The sequence below is a fragment of the Urocampus carinirostris genome, chromosome 9 (genome assembly GCF_059441175.1).
Source record: "Urocampus carinirostris isolate Australia breed hairy pipefish chromosome 9, RoL_Ucar_1.0, whole genome shotgun sequence".
Classification (NCBI taxonomy): Eukaryota; Metazoa; Chordata; class Actinopteri; order Syngnathiformes; family Syngnathidae; genus Urocampus; species Urocampus carinirostris.
Genome location: NC_142357.1, coordinates 11254896 through 11277033, shown reverse-complemented (window position 1 = coordinate 11277033; position 22138 = coordinate 11254896). Strand labels below are relative to the sequence as shown.

Genomic DNA, 22138 nt, shown 5'->3' with positions numbered 1-22138 from the left:
ACGGGGATCCATGTTCACCCCCTTGACGTCTCGAGCACGACTGACGTGTGCTCGGCAAATCGCGCTGTATATACGCGGAGAAAGGCGTTTGACTGTCACACGCGTAACACGCTAATTTCACGTAATAACACCGCGATACAGGCGCAGAACATGCTATTACCATGCTCCACCCACGATTACCCGCTGAAATTTCCCGTCCTACCCATGTGTAACCACGCGCTGGCCGCGGCCAGAGCACGTCGTTCCGCGTCATTTCCGCGTCATTACCTCGTGTTGACCACGTGTGCGGCACGCGGTTTAACACATGCTCAAACTTTTGAGCAGCTCAAAACTTTTTCGCGCGGCCAACCGCGTGTGAATTTCCGACCGCGAGTAAAGCACTGCTGTATCTCGTCTATATGGTGGTCTCAAAACGTCCAACAGCGCCCAACAGCGTCTGCTTCACGGCCAGAAATTTCTGGCCGTGGTTCAGCCTCGATACGCTCGTGAAAGGCTGTGTACCCGCGCTCTGAAGAATTGAGCAGCGCAAAACTTTTTCGCGCTGCCGCCCGCGCGCGAATTTCCGACTGCGTGTTAAGCACCGCTGTATCTCGTCTGTATGGCGATCTCAAAGCGTCCAATAGCGTCCGCCTCAATTTCTGGCCGTGATTCAGCCGCAAATGTCTGTGTGACCGGCCCCTTAGCTAAGGAGGTAGAGCGCTCGTCTTAGGATCAAGAGGTCGCAGGTTTGATTCCCGGCTCCTCCATGTTATATGTCGAAGTGTCCTTGGGCATGACCCTGAATCCCTAATGCCCCCGGTAGCAGGTAGTTGCCTTGCATGGCTGACCCTGCTATCGGTTAGTGTGTAAAAGGGAAAAGTGGGAAGCACATTGTGAAGCGCTTTGGGAGGTCTTCATTGACCTGAAAAGCGCTATACAAATGTGGAACATTTACAAAAATACCACTAGTACTTTTTCAGCAATATTTCTACGTGGTGTTCTGATAAGTATACCATTATCTGTTACCACATGCAAAATCCAGTTAGTTCCCGTCCGAACAGAGATTTCCTGTGAAGATTCCCCTCTTTTAGTTGGACTGGAAAATCCCATATCTGTATAAATTCATTTTCCAGCTAAGTTTCATTATTGTCAATTCACACCCCTTTCCTACAAAAACAATGGTCTTTATTTCTTATTTTGTTTTGTTTTTTTAAATGTAAAATCCTCTTAAGAACTGCTCTCTACTCATTTCTTTGTCAAAATACTCAGACAGAATCCTGGAAGTTAAATTGGACACGCAGTGGGACACGGATTGTCTACACTGATTAAGATTTTCTTTTTTGCAAATCGTAAAAAACCCAAGATGTTTATTCTTCAATCTCCTTTATTGTAGCCAGGGTGGAGTGGAAATGGAAATGCATAAACAACAATAATTTTGCCCGTCAAAGTAAATGACTAAAACGTACAGTTGAAAAACACACATCCAATGATGTGATATATGGTTGTGATTGAGAACAATCTAAACACGTACAAACACAAAAAGCAGAGCACGTATGTGAAATTCATGAACTTATTTCTCAAACGGATTATTACCTTTTGGTCAAAGATGTGTAGTGAGCTGGGTATTTTTACCTTTAATATGGTGTAAAACGACTGTGGCCAATAAAAATCTTGCTGAGCCTAATCAGAGGGGTAATACTGGGCGACTGAGTGTTTCATCTTTTAATTGTACAATAAAAATGTTTTAATACAATATTTGCAAAGACATTGTGTAAGCCAAGCCTAAAATAAATAGCCTTTATCCAGTGTGTGGTATTTTCTCGATATCTCACATTGTGTACGGGTTATATGTATATGTATGACTATATATATATATATATATATTAACGAGGTAAATGACAGTCTTTTGTGAGTAACACGTAAAATAAACTATCTGAAAAAATGAGCTTCTTGAAAGTAAAAACTTTTATTAATACTAGCTAAAATATAAAATGGGATTATAAAAAAAAAAAAAAGATTAAATTAGATGGAAGAGGGATGTTGCAGGGTTGTGTTTAATTTGAATCTTTTTGGGTTTATTCGTCTAGTAATCCCACAATGGTACTCCAATCGTAACACTAACCCAACTTAACTTTGAAGCCTAACGGCAAATGTAATCCTTAACCCCAAATCTCAAGTCAATATAAACATTCGTCCTAAAAACTAACCATACTTCACTACTGCCTAATACTGAACTCCCTTTTAAGTATAGAGCCACATTAAAAAAAAATAAAAGTATGACACATAGATAGGCTCTAAAGGTTCCCAATTAATTGATTTAATTAATTTTACTTTCTGATCAAACTGGAATTCCAATGCTATCTCCATATATTTTTCCTAATCCCTTCATCAACCCTAACCTTTTCAAATGACAGTGTATTAAAGTGTGCAGGAATTAACAAGGTGCTTCTGGATGTGTTCAAATAGGTTTGGCAACATTATTCTTAAATTTCAACACCTGGATTTTTAAAAGTGTTTGCTAAATTGCAGTTTTGACACTGTCAACTAAAATCCCATGTGGTGCTTGTTTGATGTGTACATTATCATGAAATATTTAAAGAAAAAAGAAAAAGCTTTGGTAAACCGTGACAACAACATGGCCAATGATCTATTTCAAACTGGTCCCTGTTCTCGTTTTAAAAGCACAACCCACATTTTTTACATTTAAAATACAAACTATAACAATGGTGTCTTATCTTTAACATCCTTTTTTTCTGGATAAGGCAAACAAAAAAAATCAAAGTGCGTCTTGAGTTTTCTTGATCGGGTGCTGGTAAAAGGGTAAATAACGATAAAACTTACAAACAAGCATGCCGGTAAATTATAAAATCAACCTTGTTGAGGTAGTTTGACTAGACGTCAACAAACTCGAACTGAGAAGCGTACAACATGGATTAACACACACTTCACCATGATGATGAATAAAAAAAACCCGCCTTTAAATAAGAGTCTCGGCAGCGTGGCTAATGGAGCTCACGTTTCAAGGTGTTGCGGGCAACGATCTGCTCGATGGCCACGTAAGTTCCTGCTAGGAATCCCACCAAGCCCACCAGGCTTATGGCCAGGTTCTTTGCCAAGGAGGCCGGCGATAAACCCTCCACATGGAAAGTGAGAACCTGCAGGATGGGAGGGAAGATGAGCGCCAGGAAGCTGCTGCTGACCGAGCCCACCAATGAGATGACAAGGTCCAGTTCCGGGATCAGGACAGCGAGGGTGCCTGGAAAGATACAAAAATTTGATGTTCATACACTTATGTAATGTGCTGGTTTCCTTTAATCATCAAGGATCAACGATAACAAGCAAATGCAATTTCATCCAGTACAGCAGCAAAGTAAAATGACTTCCATTTTTGTGTTACAATCTGGCACTATTCTCAAAAGGATGGTTGGCGCTGTAGTCTAGAAAAAGGAGGGCTCACATTTTATGCAGTCCTCATTCGGGTTTCTTTCTGGTGTAGTAAATATGTGCTCCTCTATGTAATTGCAATTTAGAATGGCCACATGATTCGAAAACAGATGACAAACAACTCTGAGTAGAAAAAAAAAAAAAAACGATGCAAATAAAAACAGCGGTTAGCACCAGGCGCGCGCCGGGCTTTAAACATAAAAAAATATCAACATAAGATCGTTCACTCTTATGGCTGCTTAACACTCAGTTTCAAATCCGGTGCGGCTTGTACAAAGACACACTTGTGAACATGAGGCCTTTATTCCTTTGCGCACCATAGTCCGGAATTTACGGTAATTAAGATCCCATGAACATAATAGTAACCACAATGCTTTGTTCAGAGCAGGGATGTCAAACTCGGTTTGGTTTTGGGGCTGGGTCCAGACTTTTTATTCTTAGGCGTTGTTTTTCAGTATTATGCTTTATCATTCAGCCTACATTAGTATTCTACCCTATATGTGGTATTACAACAATGGATGACAAGTGATCTATTCTAAATGCAACACATTTTTGACAAAACTTGGGAGGAAAATATTATTTTGTTTGCCACTAAATTTGTTAACTGGTTTGTTTCAAGAGCTGAGTGTATGTGCAGTTTTACACCTGAACAAACTCACCACTCTATACAAACTACGCTAAAAGAGAGCATTTGTTTTGCATTTATTTAAAAAAGTAAAAATTACCTTGTTTTTGATATACTCAGAAATTAATGGCAGGCCTGATTAAATCATTCGAAGGGCTGCAACCAGTCCGCGGGCCGTTGGTTTGACATTACATGTTTAGAGTGTTGGCAGGGATAAATTGACATGAAAATGCCTGTCAAGTCTTCTGATTTAAAACAACTATTCAATGATTTTCATTCGATTTTAAAAACAATGCTGCTTTTAACATTATATGTAAACACCAGTTATGTACACATAGCCTGCCTTAGTGATGATTGGACCAGATAAGATGTGTACTTACTGCATGCGCAAAGGAAAATATTGTTGCCCCCTACAACAAACACAGTCATTATCAGGCTCTGACAAAGACACTTTTGAATGCAATCAATGGCAAACTGCTGCCAAATAAACCCCACGTCAAAACCAAGGTCGACTTTTATGTGACAGCTAGCTAAGGACACTCTTCAAAAATAAAAACGTTTAAGACTTTCTCCCCATCAATCCCGGGCCTAAAAGGAGGCAGCTGGGGATTGGGGGGCCCTGCTTGAGAGATGAAGTCCGGCTTTCATGCCAAAGCGCATAAGTATAGGAGTGTGGTTAAAAGACTCTGCCCCCCGGGAGGCGACAATGGCACAATTTGTCCATGCAATGACTTTCATGGTAAAGAAAGAAAGGAAGAATATCAATGATTTTCTTTTATCCTGCTGGCATCTCAGGGAAGATGGCCACTTTACACTAATGGCTAATGATGCAACTGTAATGGACGAATGACGTTATAGAAAGTCAATCAACCCGGTCTGTAGGTGACATTTTACAGCTCTTTTACGGTTGTAAGCGCTGCCTGAAATTTATGCTAAAAATGAAAAACATCAATATGTATGTATATAGATTTATACGGGTGTGCAGTGGTCACACTAGAGTTCATGTACTTTGTGGTTATGGGCGGCAACTAACGATCAGTTCAATATTCAACTAGTCACAGACTATTGAAACGATTAGCCCAATCATTGGATACATACATTATTTACTGAGCAGACTGCGCATTGGGGAAAAAAAATGCCCTATCTAAAAACAAACTAGGTACAATGCTCGGTCAGTCGAGACATAAATCCATAAATAAACCTCAGTCCATTTTTAGAACCAGGCAAGTAATTAGTTAAATTCTAGTGAACATTTTCTATTACTGTAAACCAAGACCTGGCTCCTGAGAAGCAGTAGAAGAGTAAGCAAATATTATGCCTGCATTTTCTGAAATACATTCAGTTGTCAACTGCAAAGTCCGTAGCAAAGGAACTTCAGATTCTGCACAGTTTGAAATCAAACGGTTTTAACAACTGACATTTATTTCTTTTAACATTTTAACAACTTACGGTTTGTTCTCTAGACCTCATGCATTTCATTTCAAATACGTTATCCAGGACACTCACTGAAATGAAAAAGTCTGTCCAGCTCTTCCAATCTAAGCATAAACATAAGAGCTATTATGTTTGTGGTTAATGAAAAACACATCTGTCTTTATACAACAAAGGACATATTTACAGTATGTCACAAAAGTGTGTACACCCCTCGCATTTCCACATAGATTTCATTATAATGTTTAATAAAAGAAACAATGTTCCAGCCTGACAATGAATCCAAATACACGTCTAAGATGACTAAGGCTTTTCTTAAGGGGCTAAGGGGATGGAGTGACCAAGCATGCCTCTAGATATAAACCCAAGAGAACATCTTTGGGGCGTCCTCAATTAGAAGGTGGAGAAGCACAAGATCTCAAATATCCACCAGCTCTGACATGTTGTCATGGAGGAGTGGAAGAGTGCTCTAGGCAATTTGAGAGGCTCTGGTGAAATCCATGACCAGGGGGAATAAAGTGGTTATGCAAAATCATGTTGGCAAAACAAAATATTGATCTTCAGGCACTTTTACTTCAGGGTGTACTCACATTTGTTACCAGGAGTTTAGCTACTATTGACTATATTTTGGGTTTTTGAGGGGAAAAATACATTAACACTCTTATACAAGCTTTACACAGACTACCTTTCATTGTGTCAAAATAATGTTTATCCAAAGTGTTGTTAAATTAAATCTAATGACAAAATCTCAACAGAAATGTGTGGGGCCCACTCCCTTTTGTGACATACTGTATATGTAACAAGAGGATGTAATGTTCAAAATGTAGGTTGAATTGCAGAAAAAACATTAAAACTGACGGGACCACGTCTGTAATAATAAAATCAACGAGATGGCTTTTCTTGATAACAAGATTACAAGTACACTGGGACGTAGGAAACATTTTATCATCAGCAAAAGTAATTCCCAGTGGATCGTTGGAGGCTGTGCGAGGAGATAATCAAACAAAATGTGTTTTTAGGTTGTTTTTTAACCCATTTCCATTGTATTATTTAGCTTGATAAAGTAATTCAAGTTCTACAGCAGATTGGAAATAACTGACATTTTCACATACATTGAATGTATGTGCAAGAATATGAAAAATCTGTGCATTGCTGGTTGCGGAGGCCATGTAAACAGCGCACTTGTCCGCCATGATTGCCACAAATTGTAGGGCTGCCTGTGTGAAGTGTGACAAAAAAGATCTTTTGCTGCTTGTTTAGTCAGTGTTTCATGAATAAATCCATACAAATATGTCCTGAAACGATTTTTGAATAATTTAAGTCAGTCTTTTTACACACAAAAAAAAAAAAAAAAAAAACGGGATGCATAATCAAGATTCCCACAAAAATGACAACAAAACTTTGCAACAGATATGAACAAAATCATTTAAAAACAATGACCTATAATGTAAGCTTGCAAAATGGTCTCACACTGAGACCCTGAGGCAGTGAGAAATAATTGTCATACGATTCTGAATAACTCGATACATGTGATACATACAAGAAACAGAAAAGCTCAAAACCAAGTATTGTTTTTGCGGGCATTACGTTCCAAGAAGGGCCCATGATAGGCAAAATCCGCAGGGTAAAACGTTATTTTTCTTAATAACAATTATTATACAATTTTTAAAAATTCTGTTTATTTTTTTTATACAAATATCGTCTGTACTGTCAGATTATAATTCTAATCATCATTGTGAACTGACGGCGTCACATTGCGGAGACGAGCACCAATTTACGCCACCTGAGTAATTGGATTGAAGATGAAAAATTATTATGAAAAGAAAATGCAACATGAAGTCAAACAAATAGTGACAGAGGTGTATTTTTGTGTGTTTATATACTTCTTGGTTTCCTGTTAGCCAGGCTGTGTTTGTATTTTGCTTCCCATAGGTAGCTGTTTTTTTTGGCCCCTTTTTGGCTGCTTCCCCTTTGTTCTACCACTGATGCATCTACCTGGGCATAGGCATCTAGGCATCTCCACAAAAACTACCAAAATTTCGCTTAAAACACTTGCAACCTCTTCAACTGATTATTACATAAAACAATACGGCAACTGGCTTGCTAGGAGGCTGGTCCAATGACATCAAAATTTAGGATGACAAAGACAAGATATACAGTCTTTAAACTACATTATCTCGGAAAATAATACGTATATACCCCGGTTCAACACTGCATGGCTCGCGAGCCATATAGAGCTCTTTTCATGAGTACATCTGGCTCAGAGACAAAATTTAGACCACACATTTTCTCCATGTCATTCCAGATTGGGCAAAGCTATGCAGAGCGCAAGCACTCGCTTCTGTCTCTCGTCTAGTGCTGTCTGCACCTTTGGAACCTCGTTTGCAGAATTTTGTGACATTTTCACAAAAGAACTTTGCTCGCACCTTGAAACTATAATTTATGACAAAAATGATGGTCAAAATGAGCCTTAACCCTTTTAAGTAACAGCGGGAGAGAGACAAATTTTAAGTGGTATTTTTATATGGGACACAGGCTCGGCCATTATTATTATTTCATATATTCTATCAAATTGTTAAACGTCACAAAGTAAAATATAATATGCTAAGAAATAAGCTTTTGTAATAAATGTTTGCTTTTATGTCTCCGAGTCAAAAAGTTTCCTGACCCTTGTTATATACTGATGAAATATATATAGCTGTTTTTACTTTTACTCACATTTTGCATGTTTTAGAATTTGGGAATACTTCTTAGGGTGAACAAACATCTCAAGTGACTAGCTATGAATGTGACTACCATATTAAGCGGTGGGTCACTACCACTTTTCTACAGGGAGTTTGTGAAATGCAATACTTTCTGGATAAGAACCATCAATCCATTTGGCTATCAAGTGGGGACAGGCCACAACCATATGCAAACACGGATAAAACGGCTAATGTCGTTTGAGAACAAACCATCAAAGGCGCATGTGCTGTGTTTCCACTACCACGAGTAGAAGTAACTGTAACACCACTCACTACCTCTTCACCTCAGCAAACAAAATCCTTAGGGGTATTCGCTATACCTGCATTCTGAAAACGATTCCCTGCTTCAGTCGCACTTTGTACTCTTGAGCAAAAGCATCTCGACACATCCTTCACTCTTCGTTCCCTGGGCGCCTTCATTCCGACCCACAGCTCGTCTTGTGAACTCCTCATTCAACGCACGACAGTGCTAATTAAATCATGCGCTGCCTGCGGAATGACCCGCGGACGTGAAGTGGTGCATGTATGCATTTATTCCCTTTTATTGGCTTATCAACATGCATGTGCATAACGCTGCCCGCGTGAATAGTCGCTATAGGGTCCAATCACGGCTTAATGAAGGAAAGTCCCAAGGCGAGCGCAGGCAGTGCTAGGGTTGGGGGATTCTTTCGAGAGCCTCGTTTGGGCCTCGGGTTTGCCCTTGATTCATAAGCAACGATTGCCTTAATGACTGTTTATTAAGAGAAGGTGGAACAATGCATTCAGTAAGCAAATACTTTTGTGGAGTGAGAAAACACTCTGAAAAAAGTTGTTAGTTAAGAATAATAAAATGTTTTTTGTGTTATTTGAATTGCTCAAGACAGACATATGTAAATTGGGCAAACAAGACTGATGATCTGTGAAGCAATTCAAGCAGAGTGGAAATCTTGGGTTTGTGGGTTTGCACACATGATTGATTTTCCTCAACAATTAAATCAAAAGCATAAGCGAAACTCTTGGTTCAATCCAGGAGTATCTTGGTGTGCGTTGAACAGTCATCAACCTTTATTTAATATTTGGAATGAACCCATTGACGGCTATAGCAGACAATGACAGCTGATGTGTTTTTTTAAAGGTTATTTATTTACTTTTTTCAAATTTAATTTAGAAAAACCTCAATTTGTATGGCAGCGTGTATACTTATGAGGAATCCAATGATGTACCTTTTTTATTCGATTTATTAAGAAAACAGTATAAACTTTTGTATCACTTTTCTTTGGTCAAACAGAGAATTGTAAGTGACAAACATTGTTAAAAACACACAGCCATGATTAAAATGATTTACTGTCAACGTAAACAAAGAACACAATACTGATACAAATTGTACAATGTATTAATTTGATGTCCTTCCAAGTTCAATTCATCATCAGATAAATAGTTGTTTTCCTCATTGTGCTTATTTTGCATCTTACAGGACGACTTTCAATTTTGTCCATTCGCTAACATTTGTCCATGTGTAAATATAGTCCAATAATTAGAAATAATTGAATACCTTTTCACGTGTAATCTGTATAGTGGTGGCCTAGTAGTTGGTGTTAAGCGCTCTCACTGCAGTGACCCGGGTTTGATTCCCATTGCGTCCAATGTTTTGCGACTGCCGTCAGCAATATCTTTCAACTGATTAGTCAATTGCACAAATACAGCAATATGTTTCTTATGGATAAACTTGTGTATAACGCACACCCAAACGTTGAGTTATTTCTAAGGTTAAAAAAGTGCTTTATACACAAATAGAATAAATATGGTACCAGTGAAATTATAAATAAAAAAAACTTTTTGGACCAAGGCCAACCCAAATGCCCAAACACCCAAACAAGTTAGGCACCTCGGCACCTAAGTTGGTCATACTTTTTGTCCCGAAACTGGACACAAGAAAACAGCCATGTCACTCGGGTCAGGGTGACACAACACACTCTTTTGTTCAACAGCAGGGCCCGACAGCTTTCACTGGTTTACCCCTGCCGCATCACATAGGTGCCCTGCCCATCCTTTAGAACGTGTCCAAACATCCCACTATCCTTTTACAACAACTTTCCACTATTTCCTATCACCAACAAGACCTCTAGCTTCAACTTCCACTTAAACCTATAGTATTAAAAACAAAAGATGGCTGTTCACAGAATTTTGAGTGTCTGACAGAAAACCGATATCCCTACCTGACACGGCCAGATAACTTTTCCTTCTCCCCAACAATTTTAATTACTTGCTGTCCTGATTAAGGAAGACATGTTTCAAAATGTTTTGATATCTGATAACGGATTGCCCAATGCAAGAGAGTAGAGTAATCCAAGTATTTCAAAAGTGCAGCTAGCCTCCAATTTGAAGTATGCGAGTGTGAAAGCCAACATATAAATTTGTTGTTTCAAATATCTTACGCTGCTTGCTGAAGCAACAGAAAGTGTACAACATACTAGCGTCCATGAGTGCAGTGGCATGCATGGTTGTCTCACAAAAATCCTTTATTGTCCCGAAGAAATTCACAATGTTACAAGACAGTCAATATTGGGTTTATGTGTGGTCTTTAAAAAAATATATTTTCCAGGTGTTCTTCACGAGTTAACTTCAATTGGTGTTGTTTATTTAAATTACCACTCAGCCGTTAATAATTAGTGGTTTGCTCTAAGACAACATAAATTTGTTTTCTTGACATCTTCACTTTTTGGGGAGGATATGTTGTGATGTGGTTGCAAGCTCATATCCAAAACAAGAGATCTACTTTACTTACACATTACCTCTTATCTATACAAATGCAAACACTTGTTTGAATAGTCTCTAGGTATTCCTAAGAAAAAAAAAAAATTGAAATTTTATTTCAGAACAAAATGTCACATTGATTGAAACTATTTAAATTTTCACACCAAAAAAAAAATTCCTTAACTGTGTATCCTATAAATGTATACTATTTTATCCTATCCCAAGTACCACTTATCCTTGATCACAGAGTACATTTGTGTCTTGAAAGTTGTTGACTGTTCAAGTTCTTATGAATTAAAATCAAGTTGAGGAGATTACCACTTTATGTTTCAAACTAAGATTTCAAGCGTGTGTGAACAATGAGTCATCTCCAAATTCATTCACTTCCAGGCTGAATGATTAGAAGTGCTGGCTGTAGTTGACATAAAAATCTATGATGCTTACAAGAACATCTTGGCTGAAAATATATGCAATTTATTTGTACTAGTATGAATACTAACCTTTGAATTAAGCCTTGTAATTGTCTCCAATGGGAATGACACTTTTGGGAATTTACCGTCTATCGCCATAGAATGCCACAGAGGAAATGTATGGTTTAATAGTCGTATGTGGGGCGACATCAGAACATTACTGGAGGACCTTTACATAATTGGCAACATAAAACCATGCATGCACAGCTTATGAACACAATATTTATCATTCGGGCTTAAACAAAAGTAAATAAAAAGTCTCTTGGTGCTTATGACTTTTATTGCAACTAATTCATTACCAAAAAGCTCCAGATTTATACAGGATTCATAAGATATTCATAGCAAAAGTGAGTAAATGGAATAACGTCACTCCAAAAGCTCTCATTTCATCGCCCACGTTAGGCGTGTTGGTGTCAGTTTCCATTCATCACTTTCAACTTTAATTATGATTCCATATACAGAGTCATGCTGCATTGAAAGGAGACTATTTTCTTTGCGCTTCTATCAGACAGGCAAATTAGCACAGGCATAAAAACTGACACCCTTTTAAGGAGAATTGAGTCAATGACAAAAGAAAATACAATTTACATTTTTGGTGTGACCGCCGAATGTATGCTTTAACACAGCTAGCCGGAACGCAGATTAATTAAACCTAGGGCTGGACAGACGATCATAATTTCAACGTATTTTCAATGTTGGCTTATCTTGATCGCTAAAATAAAATAATTTAAATTAAAAAAAAACAACGTGCAGAATCTCACAGCGCAGTTTTGACTTGATCTACATTGCCTGGACACTCTGAATAAACTGTAAACACTGTACACTCAAATCAAAAGGGACCCAAATGGATTTTGCAATGTTATTTCCCTTTTGCGATTGATTTTGATTGTTTTTTTTAAAAATGAGTGACAAAATGTAGCAAGTACTCACATGTAAAGATGACAAGGACAGTCCGGAGTAGTAGGTCAACGGCCATCTCCCAGCGCTCTGACACACGAGCCACAAAAGACGGGATGAGGATTTCGGCTGGGACGTAGAACTGCAGGGCGAACGTAATGAATATGCCAAAGCAATACAGCAACTTTACAGCCTGGTAGGTCCTGGAAACAGATGAAAGGGAAAAAGTGGGAGGCATATTACAGTAAAACAAACCACAATCAAAAAAACGTTAGTGGAGCAACCATATGTCAGATTGCACCCGAACAATTGATTGAGTGTTACCAATAAATCCCAAAAGAAGTCCACTTCTATAGCTCCCTGTTACAACCAATATGGCACTATAAGTGCAGTCAAAGGTTATGACCATTAAAAAAAATCCTGTTTCAAATGTCATATTTTTGAGCTAAAGGCATTTAGTGAATCACTGTTGAATCAGAGAAAGTATTACCTTTAACAGTACTTTGGCCGTTAGTTTAGGGAACAGAAATGTTGTATACAAAGCGCTGCAATATTGAACATTTGTACATGAGCTCTAAACTGTACAAGACAAATTAAGTTCATATGAAAAATAATTTTAAAAGTTACTCCAAAATTTTACCCAAAGTCCCGATATCCTTAATTTTGATGGATAATATAAACACGTATTAATAATAATTATTCCTGACATGTTTTTTAGCAACAGCGAGCTCTAGAAATTGCATGTAATAATCAAAACACAAGGAAAGAAGTGAAGTTAATAATGAGGGTAACGTAGGAAAGACAAGTAAGAGAATAAAGTAATAACAATGTATGAAAGTAGAAGTAAAGAAAGAATGGTGAGTAAGACATAAAGGTAAGAATGGTGAGTATGTAAGTAAGAAAACTGAGTAAGAAATGTTGGGAAGAAAGCAGTCAAGTATAAGAAGGAAGGAAGTAAAGTATGAAAAAAATGTAGTATAGGGTATGTATATATATATATATATATATATATATATATATATATATATATATATATATATAAAGTAAAAGCGCTAGTGAATAAACTAGGAAGGAAGCCGTTATGGTGATGCATATTATAATCCTGTAGGTAGTCCTTCTCTTTCATACTTAGGGAGAGGAAACCCAAATGTTCAGCCATGACAAAGGAAAATCAGTTGAACGCACAGTAATTCCAAGGGTTTGGCTTACTTTCTAACAAATCCTTTAAAAGAAATCTATCCTCTGTTAATGTATGTAGATATTTTTGTGCGCAAATGACCTTTAAATACAGATCTGTATATTGTCTCTTGTTAATTGTGCTCCTGGGAAGAGATCAGAAAGTTTTGAAGTACATTTTTTCAAAAGACATGGATAATGGACAGCTTGTAAGATCGATGACAGACACAAGGTTTGATAGGTGAAGGTGATCCTGATCTTTCCTCAAAAAGCCAAGTAGCATTTGCTTTTGGCAACTACTGTGTTTGATCAACACTGCAAGAGCACAAAAGACCTGTTGAAAACGGCAGGAACACTTTTTATGTCATAAGTAAATGACAGAAAAACGTGCAGACATTTGTGACGTCATCTTACCAGCAGTTGGGCAGGTTTAGGGTGATGCTGCCGCCGATGTCAGGGCCAAAGCACATATAACCGATAGTGCCAAGGCTGATGTAGAGGAAGGTAACAATGCCCATTCCCAGATAGAGGACCACAGGGAAACTCTGTGGCCTTTGCATCTTGTTTTCCAGTGGGAGGACCTGGAGAAAACAGTGACAGTGTTTGACACTTTGTTTGCAGAAAAGTGTGTGTTTGTTCATGACTGTCCCACACATACCACGCCAATCCCTTCAAAAGCAAAGATAGCTGTTCCAAAGAAGAGCGGGTAGTCTTTGGCTCGACCCACCACCGGAAGGTCAATAGGGTATCTGATGTGCTAGAAGGGAAAATTGGATACTATAGTTAGGAGTGGAGTTACAAAAGGTTTAGAGAACCACAAAATCCTCTTACTTGAAAAAAGAGCACTGGATTACATATATAGATAGCAAGCAGATTCTAAAATGATGTATTTTGAGTTATTAAGAATTGATCATGTCTGTAAAAACGCTTATCGTGTTAGTTTTTTTTTTAATGACAATTAGAAAACAGATATTATCAAAATTTACGTTTTTAAATTCTATAGAAAATCACTTAGAACCATCACTGCTGTTTTCAGAACAAATCCATGGGATACCAAGGTGTTTTGGGGAGAGCTGACTGGTAACAAAGAAAATGCAGTACCACAAAAACTGAAAAAACTATAGAAAAATAAAAAAAATGAAAAGAATATGAATTCAAAGGTGGTGAAAATCTTCAAAATGCTGAGGCCATCTTCTGGCTGAAATTATCATTGCAGCCTCTGTCAAGATGCTTATGTGGCGCGTGCAAGAAGGTGGTTTTCTTAGACTCGCTCGGATAAATTATTATTTTTTCTGATTTTTCGGGGTCTGGGTGGGCATTTGGACTGTCTTAAGCAACCCTTTTCTTAATTTGACCATTCTAATCGTAGACTAAAAGAAAACAATGAGCCGAGTGTAAAGTCGCTCTACAAGTAATCCCCACCCCCCTTTTGGCCCCCCTCCAACTTTTTAAAGACACCTAAAACAACGCACCCCACATTTAAAAATTCATATTGTAGTAGATAAAAGTTGAAACAAATTTGCTTAGGGTTATATTTTTGGTCTGAGGAAAATACTTTCAAACAGGACATATGTTGCTTTTTTTGCAAGCGCTTTTTATTCCACAGTCAAACTGCTCCTATGGTTGGCTACATTTCGTACCACATCTAAATTCACCAAATCATGGCTCACACTCACAAATGTCCCATTTTAAATCATTGGCCTAATCATTTTATACCCTATTATTAATACATTTTTACTTTTACCAACCCTCAAAGCATGTGATTTTCTTGTAGGATAATCTTGCAAAAGATAGATAGTTCCATTTACCGTCATTGGCTGAGAAAAGACTTAATCATGATAAATTTAGATATGTTATAGTTTCATGCGCAAGGGACAAGCTTGATCCAAACCTTCCCAGCCTTGTTTTGAATATGCTAAACACAATAATGAAAGTTTTTTTAATTACAAGGTTATCCAAAGTCAACTCTACTGCCAATATCCGCACATGGCCTGGACATACAAAGCCATCAAAATCTTGCTTCTCGATTTCCCAGGTTTTTGGCACACGCAAACAATAAACAAAACATAATAGTCAGCCATAAAAATGCAAAGGCACGCTATGAGCTACGGTACAAAGAGGATGATTTGTAAGATGTATTCCCCTTGTGTGCAAATTGTACACAATGATATGTCAGAGTAGCAATCAAAATAAATCTGTCTTCATGGGACACCTAAAAATTTACAAAAATGGTCCATCCAGAGATAAACAAGAAGGTAGATCCTCGGTGTCCCTTCATGATTTGCCTAGTGAAACAACATTCACGGGATGATCATCTCGGGCCACTTTTAAACTGACCAGCTGCCTGATGCATTTATGGCATTGCAATCCCTTTAGACCCACACCTCCAGATGCTTTATCACAGACCTAATATATCGTCCTATAAATATGATAATTAATTACTGCGAGTAAACAAGACAAAACAAAGACGATTCAATATTTACCGGTACATATTTTCCATACCACCTTTTCCAACACTCTTTGCGTACACACTAAGCAGAAACCTTTTTTATGAGAGCACTTTGAAATCCATTTAACATTTTATAGCCAAGTAAGTTTCAAGTGTGACTAATGTTAATGGATCACACGTTACTAGATCTTTATAGAGCAGTTTTGTCCTCTTTCATTTATGGTAAAAGCTTTGTGGTAATGTAAGAAGAACAAAATTTACAATAAAGGACTCCATTATCCAACAACTACTGTATGTATTAATGTATCACGCGCACCCCTATTTTTTGAGTAAAATCCGTACAGCATTTTGTTTCACATTCTCTCAGCTTGAACTTTACGGTTGGATGAGGGTTTATAGACCCTTTTCACGGCCAAATTCAAGCACGTTCAAGGCCAATTTTTTAATTTTCCAAATCCAGCGCTGATCAAAAGAACGTGATTTTTGTTGTTGACTTTGATGACTAAAATAAAGTTGTTATTTTGCTGCTAGCACATACTTTGTGATACTTTAAGCTATTCCTATTAGAGGTAAGATCGGGCCAAAAAAAAGCACCCGAGCCCGACGCAGGCCCGAGGGGTATTAAACCCGACCCGGACCGAGCCCGACTAATTAAATGGATTTGCTGGCCCGGCCCGAAAGGGGCCCGAAATTACATATTTTATTTATAAGGAGGGGTGATTTATGATAACAAATTAAACTCTGCCTTTTGTTACAACATCTAGGCCTAAGTTAAATAAAACTGTATAAACATTTACATCTTTTATATTTCTGTGTCTGCACTGCAGATGTTACATTAAGCGACAATCTGTCATTGACGGGTTTTTTTTTTGAGGTAGCGAAAACATTTAAGGGCGTCCGTCATTTTGACGACTTGATCATTGGGCCATAATCCACAGCAGCAGTAGTAGTACGTCCTTAAGATTTTAGCGCAGCACTTTCATTGAGGGGGTGTTGACGTGTTGTGCCCTTTTCCGACTCCTATGCAAATTCCCCCCCCCCCTGATCGTATTCTATATAAAACGCTTATTAAAACAATAAAGTGAGCTAATTATAACAATTGGGAGATCCTAGTCTATATAACGCGTTTATTTAAACAATAAAGCGCGATCGTATTCTACAAATTGCGTTTTTTAACGCGGATGAAAATGTCACCAACGTCAATGTACGCTTCCGACAAAAGCGATCGTATTCTATATAATACGCTTTAAAACAAAATAAAGCGAATTTGCGGAGGGGAAGATTATTAAGAGGACAGCATTCACGTCACGTCACGTGCACAGAGCATGCTCTGGCTCCGTTAAAAGCAAATACAGCTCCTTCTCCGTTTTATCCAAATTATTTATTTTATAACAAGTATTCCTTGGTCTAGTATCCATACATAGTTTAAGTATATATTTTTATGAACATATATTTATAATTATTAATTAATTTTAAAAAAAAAAAAATAAAAAAAAAAAAATAAAAAAAAAAAGCAGGACCGAACCCGACCCGACCCGACCGTATGACTGACATTTCAGGCCCGACCCGGCCCGAAATTGCCTCGGGTTCGGGTTCGGGCTCGGGCCATAAATCTTAGGTCTAATTCCTATCTATGATCTGTGATCTTTTTGTGTGAATGGCCTGCTATGAACTAACATGAATCCTGCCATTCTGCTTCAACAATGCACATGCAGCTTGGCAACGTCACACTTGTTTACAAACACGGAAAGGGCTCAACAGGTGATGGGTAATAATTGAGTTCAATACGGAAGACAAATAAAGAAAGAAACTGTATGTATAAGACAAAGGGACAGGTGATGGCCACAAGCTGCTGAGGGCCAGGGAGAAGGCCTTTAGAGCTGGGGATGAAACAGGCCTAAGAACAACTAGAGCCAACCTCTCCCATGGCATCAGGGAAGCAATATATATATATATATATATATATATATATATATATATATTATATATATATATAGACCAGAGAGCCTTCCCCTTCAAGGACAGCAAGGACACACATGGCCTATGGCAAGGCATCCGGGCTGTCACAAACTACATCCCAGCAGTGCAAAGTGGTGAGAGCGACACTACCCTGCTCAACAACCTAAACAGCTTCTTTGCACGCTTTGAGGAACAAAACAAGCCCACAGAAAACACCACCTTCACACAACCAGCCCCTGTGCCAGCCCGCTGCCAGCGTGAAGAGGACACTTACTTCCATCAACACCCGGAAAGCAGTTAGTCCAGACAACATCCCTGGTAGGGTGCAGAAAGACTGCGCAGAGGAGCTGAAGGATGTCTTTACAGCCATATTCATCATCTCCTTAAGCCTACCCACTGTTCCCTCATGCTTCAGGAAAGCTACCATCATACCTGTGCCAAAAAAATCATCACCAGCCGGCTTCAGTGACTACCGCCCTGGGGCACTGACACAATCATTATGAAGTGCTTTAAACGACTAGTCATCTCACACATCAAATCCACCCTGCCTCTCACCCTGGACCCATATCAGTTTGCGTATAAAGCGAAACGATCCAAAGAGGATGTCACCCACCTGGACAAGAAAGATATGTGAGAATGCTGTTCATATATTTCATAATACAATAACGCCACAACAACTCATATGTAAACTAGGTATACTAGGCCTCAGCACCTCCCTTTGCGACTGGCTACAGGATATTCTAACCCGGAGGCCTCAGGCTGTACATGTGGGCAACAGGGTCTAAGAGCATCACTTTGAGCACAAGTTATCTACACCACCCGCCTTACCGGCAAAGCCATCTCCGTCGCCAACGACTCAACTCATTCAGCAAAGTGTCTCTTCCTCCCCCCGCCTTCTGGAAAAAAATACAGAAGCCTCTGCTCCCGCACTACTAGACTCACAAACAGCTTTTTTCACCAGGCAGCAAGACAACTGAATTCTCTCTACACCCGATAAGAAGAGAAATGAACACTCATGACTGCACATAAACTTTTACATTTTTACTGTTATTTATATTGCTGTCACCATTTGCTGCTGCTTTGAACATTTGACTGTATTCCATGACTTATATGTTAGTAGCTTTTACTTCAGTATTAGCTTGGACAATTTGCACTTTTGAGAACTGGTGCTCAACTGGCTTTTCACATCTTCATTTTCATTTCAAATTCAGATTCCTTCATTGGTTGAATTCCAATTTGCCCTAAATGCCTTCTTTTTTTTTTTTTTTTTTTTTAAATACTTTTTTCCAATTTTATCAAAAGTTGTCGGAGTGTGTACGTTTGGGCATAGAAAAACAAAAACAGCTCTGTGGTATTTACCGTGATGGAGTAAAAGTAGATAAGGACCAGGCTGGCGGCCATGACCAGGTTTGCGATGAGCGAAAGTGGTGCCAAGTATTTAAGGTTGGGCGTAAAAACCAGCAGGATGAAGGCGGGGAGGAAGCAGAGCATGTACAGGCGTGAGTCGAAGCTGGGCACCACCACCTGTGTCTGGTTACCACCCTCAACCTGGCAGTTGAAGGTGGTAGTGTTTGCTGCTTCCACCACCTGTCAGACAAATAAAAAAACAGGCAGAAACAGTACTAAATGTATTCCTTGCTATATCATCGCAGTCTGAAATAAGTTGACAACTTTGAAAAAAGGTTTTCATTATTGTTAATTGTTGTCTTAACTTGAAATCTAAACCCTTATATAATAGGGATGCACAGATCGATCAGACAAGATCGAGACGTGCCTAGATTTCCTCTTATATTTTTGTGGATCTGTGATCAGCAGATGTTGTAAAATGACTGATAAATTGGGACTGATAAATATTGAGCTGAGTAGATAAAATGTTTCGGATTTCTTAACTTTGAGCAGTGCATCCCCTTTAAAACTGAGAAAAAGAGCTAGAGATATCTCTAATCTTAAGGCCAAATCCGATTCAGGGCCAAAATTCGGGTTGGGCTTAAATATCAATCATTACGAATGGGTGGGCTGGGCTTCTCTTCTACTGACATTTTCTTTTTAAATAATCAATCTGTCATCTTTTTTCTTTATCTATCTGACTCTCTCTCTCTCTTAAAGTGCCATGCTAGATTTTTAAAGGTGGTGTCTAACTTTTTAAAGATTCTACTTGCTGACGCCATTTTCTGGGTGAAATCATCAATGCAGGTTCTGTCAAGCTCCTTTTGTTGCGCGTGAAACTATGTGATATTCTTAGACATGCTCAAAGTCTTCCTTTTTCTTCTTTTTGGGGGTTTCTGTTGGCATTTCGACCAAGTTTGAAACGGTCCTTTTCTTACTTTCACCATCGTCATCCTAGGATAAATAAAGACAACGAGAATGTGCCTAAAATCACTCTCACAATAATTTAAATGTTTATACAGTCTTGTTCAAATAATAATTCATTACAAAAGGCAGGCTTTAATATCTTATTATAATTCACATCTCCTTCTCCCGAATCCTCACAAATAAAATAAGTAATTATGGTTTTGCTTCAGGCTTCTTCCTGCAAATCAAGTTAATTGTTCATGCTTGGGCTGGATTTCTTTTAAGCCCGGAACTTACATATAAAAAAATTTGTTTTGAAAAATCATGTTTGAAAATCTAACTACAAAACCAAAAAAATTGCTTTTTCCTTTACTGAAACCCAAAATTTAAACTTGATTTCAGGGTCTAAATTACCATAAAGGATTTTGACTCTTTAAGGTTCTAAAGCACATATGCATATTAAATCTAGTGTAGGTGTGTATACTGTTACTGAATGGGTAGAACAATAGACCGGCACTGCCATCTAGTGGCCTTGCAAGAATGGCTACATGAATGGTGCGTAACTCTAGGCTCATGATTGGGGCAAAGAAGTGGCAATATTTCAACAATAACTTCAAATACAAGTTAAGAACTAAGAGAGGAAAGACATTACAAACATGAAAAAGGATTTTGGATATAGTGAATAAAAGCTAACAGTGCGTCTTACCTGCTTGACATTGTCACTTAGGAAGACAAAGTAAACGCAGCAGAAGCCGAGCTGAGTGATAATAAGGAACAAGTTGACTGTCCGTCTAAAAGAAAACAAGGAGGGGGGAACTAATCTTATTATAATTACAAAAACATGTAGAATTGGTTGCAGTACAAACAGAAATAATGCATAATGTCATGATGCTCAAGAAGGTGATTAGCTTTTTGACCTACTTTCCCCAATGCGAGTGTCTCCGGAGCCACGACACATTCTCCATGCCATACTGGAATGCCTCGCCGTATGTCAGAGACTGCCTGTTCACCCTGAAACAGAAAAAAAATATTTTAATTTGTAAAGCTTTCCTCGTTACAGATAAATGAATAAGTAAAAAAAAAATTGATTCTAGTTTTGTATTTTGTGGGAACTTGATCATAGTGACATGCGAGATGACGTCATAACCGACTGGGAGTATATGACTGTAACAAAATACCAACTGTAGATCTACAAATAAAAGTGAATACAGACTTACAGTTGAAGAAATGGTCTTTATTGTCATTATAGAAAAGTTCAACGGAATTTGGGGATTCTCCTTTAAGAGTAAGAAATGCATTTAGAGAGGGGCTGGCTAGCTGCACGCTTGCATCAGGTAACGATGATTTTGGAAAGGTCTACGCAATGATTATATAGACTCCCGAATGTAGCCGTTTCCCACAAGTTGTCGCTCTAAGTCATCCGTTTTATAGTTAATAGATTTTGCGTTTGTTAGCTACGTGCTGGGTATTAGTGGCGTAAGAGAGTAGTTAACCTAGCACTCGTTCTGTCGAATGCTGAGAAGCATAAGAAAAACCAAGTGCTCTTTCACGTGAAAAGAGTGAGATTCTGCAGGGAAGTCGAATTTAGGCACAACAGCAGAGCGCGATAACAATCCATGGAGCACCTGCTGGTAATCAGCATTTCTTTGCTCTCTTCTGTATTTTGTCGGAGTCCGGTTTAATTGATAAATTTATTTTCAATGTAACAAGCCTCTAAAAAACTATCTCAGCTGTATATCTCAGGGGGCTAGGCACACGGGTGTTTGACTGACAGAATACACCAGCCTACCACAGTTGCGCACACACTGCCTGCAAATTTGGCCAGTGCCGTTGATACTTGCGTCTGATTGGCCGGCGCTATTAAAACCCAAACTGTGAAAATTCTGGTTGGCCAAAGACCCACCAAATAACAAACATGGAACTATAAATCCTAGGAAAA

At 38.4% G+C, this 22138-nt stretch overlaps 1 protein-coding gene across 1 annotated transcript in view; it reads right to left on the bottom strand.

Moving 5' to 3' along the window:
- Positions 1-1345: 1345 nt before the first annotated feature.
- The window catches only part of slc36a1 (solute carrier family 36 member 1), a 29626-nt gene continuing 8833 nt past the window's right edge, over positions 1346-22138 (bottom strand). The window contains exons 6-12 of the mRNA XM_088344529.1: positions 21121-21210; positions 20906-20990; positions 19267-19494; positions 14158-14256; positions 13914-14080; positions 12357-12526; positions 1346-3235 (exon numbers count right to left, since the gene is read on the bottom strand). Coding sequence (XP_088200655.1) covers positions 2982-3235; positions 12357-12526; positions 13914-14080; positions 14158-14256; positions 19267-19494; positions 20906-20990; positions 21121-21210 — 1093 coding nt within the window. The 3' untranslated portion in view covers positions 1346-2981. The remainder of the gene's footprint in view (positions 3236-12356; positions 12527-13913; positions 14081-14157; positions 14257-19266; positions 19495-20905; positions 20991-21120; positions 21211-22138) is intronic.